The 5,348-nt window shown below is 36.5% G+C and overlaps 1 protein-coding gene across 1 annotated transcript; it reads right to left on the minus strand.

Annotated features, from left to right (window-relative positions):
• Positions 1–1,369: 1,369 nt before the first annotated feature.
• Positions 1,370–5,007, minus strand: LOC143470889 (very long chain fatty acid elongase 6-like). The gene is made up of 6 exons (XM_076969174.1): positions 4,352–5,007; positions 3,843–3,978; positions 3,567–3,772; positions 3,234–3,344; positions 2,103–2,224; positions 1,370–1,961 (listed from the first exon to the last, which is right to left on the minus strand). The coding sequence occupies exons 1-6, from the start codon at positions 4,401–4,403 to the stop codon at positions 1,776–1,778; spliced, it is 813 nt and encodes a 270-aa protein (XP_076825289.1). The 5' UTR covers positions 4,404–5,007; the 3' UTR covers positions 1,370–1,775.
• Positions 5,008–5,348: the final 341 nt, after the last annotated feature.

The following is a 5,348-nucleotide window of genomic DNA, read 5'->3' on the forward strand; positions in this document are numbered from 1 at the left end:
AATTGAAAACCATCATGCCTTGATTGTAAAAATACAGTATTAAGTTAATTTTCCTTTCAATTGTCACCTATATAAAGTCATAATCTTAGATTATACCGAAAGAGTACGCTCACGGGTGCGCAGGCGTCAAAAATGGAAGTTTAAAGAAAGTTTTATGGTGTAGCGGAGACAATTTGCAGCGCTAAGATTTTTTAAAGAAATACATATACAAGGCAAACTATATTCCAAAAATATCAAGCAGAAATAGAAACTAAACGATGGTAGATTGTCTTTACAGAACTTTTAAAAGTTTTGCCAAAGTATCCTTTTTGATGTAGCCTAAAACAAAATAAGACAATAAAATGGAATGCAATAAGCTTAATGATAACACCACGGGCATGTACTCCACATCTCAATTGTAATCTACCAAAGTTTGTTTAACATGCATTAATTAGTAAACAACTATAATAAGCCATTTGGTTTCAAAGTTCATATCTTAATGAAATCGTAATGACTTCATCACTTACAGCAAGAAGATTATTATGAAGTCATCATTAAATAGACTAAAGTCCTCATCAAGATAATGGCGGGTGCACATACTCGCAAGGTTACAGTGCTGCCAGATTTTGCCGGCATGACGCTCCGGTACGTATGCGGGCTCCAGCAGCACTTAATCCCTGAATTTTACCCTACAGTGCTTTTGGATGAAATACATTTATTTTATTTTTAATTTGTTTGAAACTTAACATTATTTTTAGACGATAATTATGGAATGCAAACCCAAACTGTGGCATACACAGAGCATACAATATGACGAGCTTTTGTTATATACAGAGCTACGGCACCTATAAAACTGACACAGCACCACATTGTTTACTTCTACTGCGGTTGCTGGAAAGATTTAAGCACTGCTTGTGTGGTGACCGCAAGTTTATACAGTTTGTTATAATAAGTGATGTCAATTTCTGTTAAACGCAAATAAATCGGTTACTTTTCAGTTATTTCACATTAAGAAAACCTCGAAATTATTGTGGTACTGTTTCCTAAACTAATTGGAAGTATATTGCTGTTGGCACTGTGTACGCTCTAACCAGCTTTTCTAAGTTACTTATAAATACCTGTGGCATGTTTAGTGACAGACTTGCACCTGGATAACAAAGGAATGACTGCCAGAATGCAACAAAGAAATTGCACAAAGATCGCTGCAATGAGTCAGTAAATTGAGACATTTTTATTTTATTTCCACCATTTATACTTTTTTGTGACATGTTCCATGTTCCTGGTGTGCCGTGTGATTTTTCTAGTGTAAAATATGTGCCGTGGCTCAATAAAGGTTGGGAAACACTGCACTAAGTTACTATACATATTGTGCCGAAAATGTACACCAGAGTTGTGCAAATATGTCTCTTAATGCCAGCGGAAAGGGACACAATAACCAACATGAACATTCACAAAATCACAGCTGAGCCTATATTCTCATTACAGATAATGGGTAAAAATAGTAAGCCAAGCCGAGAAAAAGACATTCTAATGTTAAACTGTATAAATAATGCATAAGCAAATTCATGCTAAAATATAACTATCTCCATTGTCGTCATTGGCGGACATATTTTGATTTCAGTGTCGATTTAAATTTTTCCATTAATAGGAATTATTTGGAAGTGCTCAATTACTTGAACCCTGCTTGATATATAAGTTAAGCAATTTGACTAACATATACGGATATCAAACGGAAAGTATCAGCACAGTAATCAACACTTAAAATATCAAATCATGTCTACCTCCTGAAAAATCTGTTAGCACTGTTTCGCTTTCTTTCCAACAACATAAGTTTTGTAGAAGAAATTGGCGAAAAGTGCAAGATAGGAAGCGTACATGACACTTCCCGATATTTTATGGACGGGCGATGATGGACAACCGTACTCATCGCCCCAAACCACAATTCCGTACATGACAGCGCAACCTATTATCATTTGGGCAATCTATAAATGAAAACAACATTAACCTTGTCAAAATACCTCGTTTACCAACAAAAACATGTAAAAATAACAGGATTTTTCCGATAAAATCAACAAGATATGTTTAATACAAGCAACTCTACTTTTGATAAATCATTTCTTTACCTGACATCCAGTAATGACGACAGCCAGGACACGTGGAAGTTTTATGCCTGCCGCTCGAAAAGCATAGTAGCTGTACATCAACGAATGTATGGCGTAGTTGGCTGTCATAAATACCCAACCACCTGTATATAGGAGTTAACGTAGTTACACACCAAGTAATCACACACACGACCAATCCGAGTGTCTATGTCTACAACAATCTATGAGCATCTCTAATCAAGACATGAAATATGTTCATCTTAGCTTAAGAATATTTATAGCCAGCAAAAGGTTAGGAAGATTCAATGTAACGTGGTATGTTTTATCAAAGACTCAACTTCGACGCACGAGATCCCATTACCGAGCTTGTCTCAACTTAATTTCAAATGAAAGCAATAAAGCTTATTCTGTTGCGATTTTACAATATTTACGGGGTCTTACAAAATTTGGTCCTGTGATCACTGAACAGCTGTTAGGGCCATATATTTAATTGCACTGGCTTCAAAACGTCATATACACAATACTGATCCAACACCACCAAGACAACCACTGCATGTACTGTAAGTATATATGGTATGTTATCATAATCCTTATCCTCGGATTGAGAAAAGTCTTTGCATGACTTAAACCCAGCGATGGTTCCTAATTGCTCGAGCCCCGGTCACTGAGCTAGCCGTTTGCAAGTTCCGATTGATGCAGCGTTTGTTATTGAGTTTTTAATTAGTTTTGCCCGAATTTGAAACTGTTCATCAGGACCACTACACAAGAGCAAGCGTCGTTAATGCCTTGCTCAAAGGTTATTACGACGGTAACGCCACTGCATAGTTATCGAAAACGGGCTACAACATTGTACAAGTCCAGCGCGTGAGGCGACAATCAATCACTACTGAAGAGATTGCTGAAACATTTGTAGCAATGCTCCTTGCTGTTCACATATAGAACGCAAGTTTGGCTAAACTCGAAAACCTTGGGGATCTGAACTTAAATTATTTTATGACGGTTTGATGTTTATTTTTATAAGCTGGGCCAACTTTCGCGTATTCCTTCTGTAATAGCCGCCAGTATAGGTTAAGCTAATCTTTTGTAACTGGATTGTGTTTTGTAATTGGTTGGGTATAAATACAGTCTTTGATAGCATCTGTCACTTCATACCGCCATATTTTCCACCATACGTGAGCCCAGCAACTAGAGCAACTGTCAGATGATGATACCAGTGAAGAAATATGAGATTTTGCTTTCGTAATACGATAAAGACTGTGTCAACTGCAAGAAGAAAACATCTGCAATTTACTTAAAAATATCATACTGAAAGTTATTTAATTACGTCGAATTATTCCTTTTTCTGCGTTCAAACCAGCAGCTTATTCGTAGGTAAGTGCACCTCACACAACCATATCTGGTCATTACGAAACGTTGTTTACTATACAGTATTCTATAAAGCAAACGTTAACAATAGCAAAGATATCATTAAAGAGAATTGCTCACTGTATTCTATAAACTTGCTAAATGGAAAAAGCGCTGCCCAAAAATGAGTTATGGGTCCATTATAAACAATGGGATCGCAGACGACCGTTGTCAGGCCTCCAGTTTGAAAAGCAATTGCCATGACTGCTGACGTACGAACAGCTCCTAGTATGCTGAAAACGGCCAGCAACGACGACCATATCATCATAGGCTTACGTAGACTGAAACTTCAAAGAAATAACAAATTATTGTGTAATGACCTCATTTGAGATGAATACAACTGAATACTTAATCTACCTTGGTCTGTTCTTCATGTACTTTTGTCCACCAAATATTACAACCAAGTAAGCAACACTGCAGATTATAGGAATCTCCCATGTCTGATATAGCGAGGACATCCATATTTCTATACGATACTTTTCTAGTTCCCAGTCTAAGTAATAAAAAATTATAAAAAAGGTGCTATCTCAAAATTCAACTCGCTCAGTATAACCTGGTGACCAGCATTTAAAAAAACGACTATTTCACTGTACGTATGTCACGCAACCTGTTGTTAAAGATAGGTGGTCAGGTTAGGTTAGTAGAATGCGTATGCAAAAGGTTGATTTTAGCTATTTAAGGTTTTATTGGAGTTAGATTTAAATTAGAAGCTAGATTTGGGTTGGGTTTAGGTTATTATGTTATAATAGTTAACCTAGGTTAACACGAAGCTGTAAAAATAGCTATCGTCAATTAATACGATATAGTTTAAGCACAATACGCTTATAAACTTTAAGAAACCACAGAATAATTAAGAAACTACATACCGGTAAGAGAGCCATGGCTCAATATTTCTTTCCAGGGCTCTAAGTCTTGCATTCCAGGTTATCAATTACAAAATGTTTAGAGCGCATTTAAAACTTGCATACTTATGAACTAGACTATAATAAAAATAATTGTATTACTTTGCCCCTACATTAGATTGATGGCTGGCTCTGTAGAATTTATTATGATTAAAAAATCCCATACTTATCCTATCACGTTGGTTACAACACCATGCTTGCATAGCGTCACATTGCGTCCGGTCGTGGTTATCAAAATACCGGTAACGAAAGATAAAAAGTCTCTAACGTCTAACGAAATAAAGATGTAGAATTAGCTGGCTACAGAGGACACAACACAGTACACATCACACGTTGAACTAATAGGGTACATACTAGATAGACACTTGATTGGATAGTAGATAGCTACCTATGATTAAAGAAGAACATTGAATAGCACTCACCCAAACTTTGCGCCCGGTTTCTTTGGCAAAAAATCTAGCGGATTTTAGATTTACAAACTTACAATTAGACTAGCATGCAAATGAAGTGGACACTCACTGTAACATAAGCTCATTCAAACATACACTAAAACTAGCTGCCAGGCCACGATCAGTATAAAAGAGATAAACTTAACCTGCCCATATACTCATTCTATTCTAACTACTGTACACGGTACAGCAGCCTACACAGTTAACGCCTCATGAGTTTTGACTGAGCACGAAAAGAATTATTACCTCATGCTCATGACGTAATAGAGAATCATGCGCACTGTGCATGACAATGTTACAAACGAACTACAGTGAAGTGTTTATAAACACAATAACGTGATTGACACATTGTGGTAACATTCCATCAATCACGTTATTGTGTTTATACACTGCTAAAATTCTTTACCACCTTCTTTAAGCCGTTTAACTCCTACAGCCTACTTAAAACGTAATGCAGGCATATTGGCCCAAAATTTATTGAGCATGAAATTTTTACAAAACTGCGTTTTCAG

Source organism: Clavelina lepadiformis, chromosome 9 (genome assembly GCF_947623445.1).
Source record: "Clavelina lepadiformis chromosome 9, kaClaLepa1.1, whole genome shotgun sequence".
NCBI classification, from domain to species: Eukaryota; Metazoa; Chordata; class Ascidiacea; order Aplousobranchia; family Clavelinidae; genus Clavelina; species Clavelina lepadiformis.

Excerpts from the sequence above, each read along its gene's own strand:
- LOC143470889 (XM_076969174.1), bottom strand. The coding sequence starts at position 4,403 with ATGCAAGACTTAGAGCCCTGGAAAGAAATATTGAGCCATGGCTCTCTT. Across the intron at positions 3,979-4,351 it reads GAGCCATGGCTCTCTTACCG|ACTGGGAACTAGAAAAGTAT; the intron begins GTATGTAGTTTC and ends TTTATTACTTAG. Across the intron at positions 1,962-2,102 it reads TCGTCATTACTGGATGTCAG|ATTGCCCAAATGATAATAGG; the intron begins GTAAAGAAATGA and ends TTTCATTTATAG.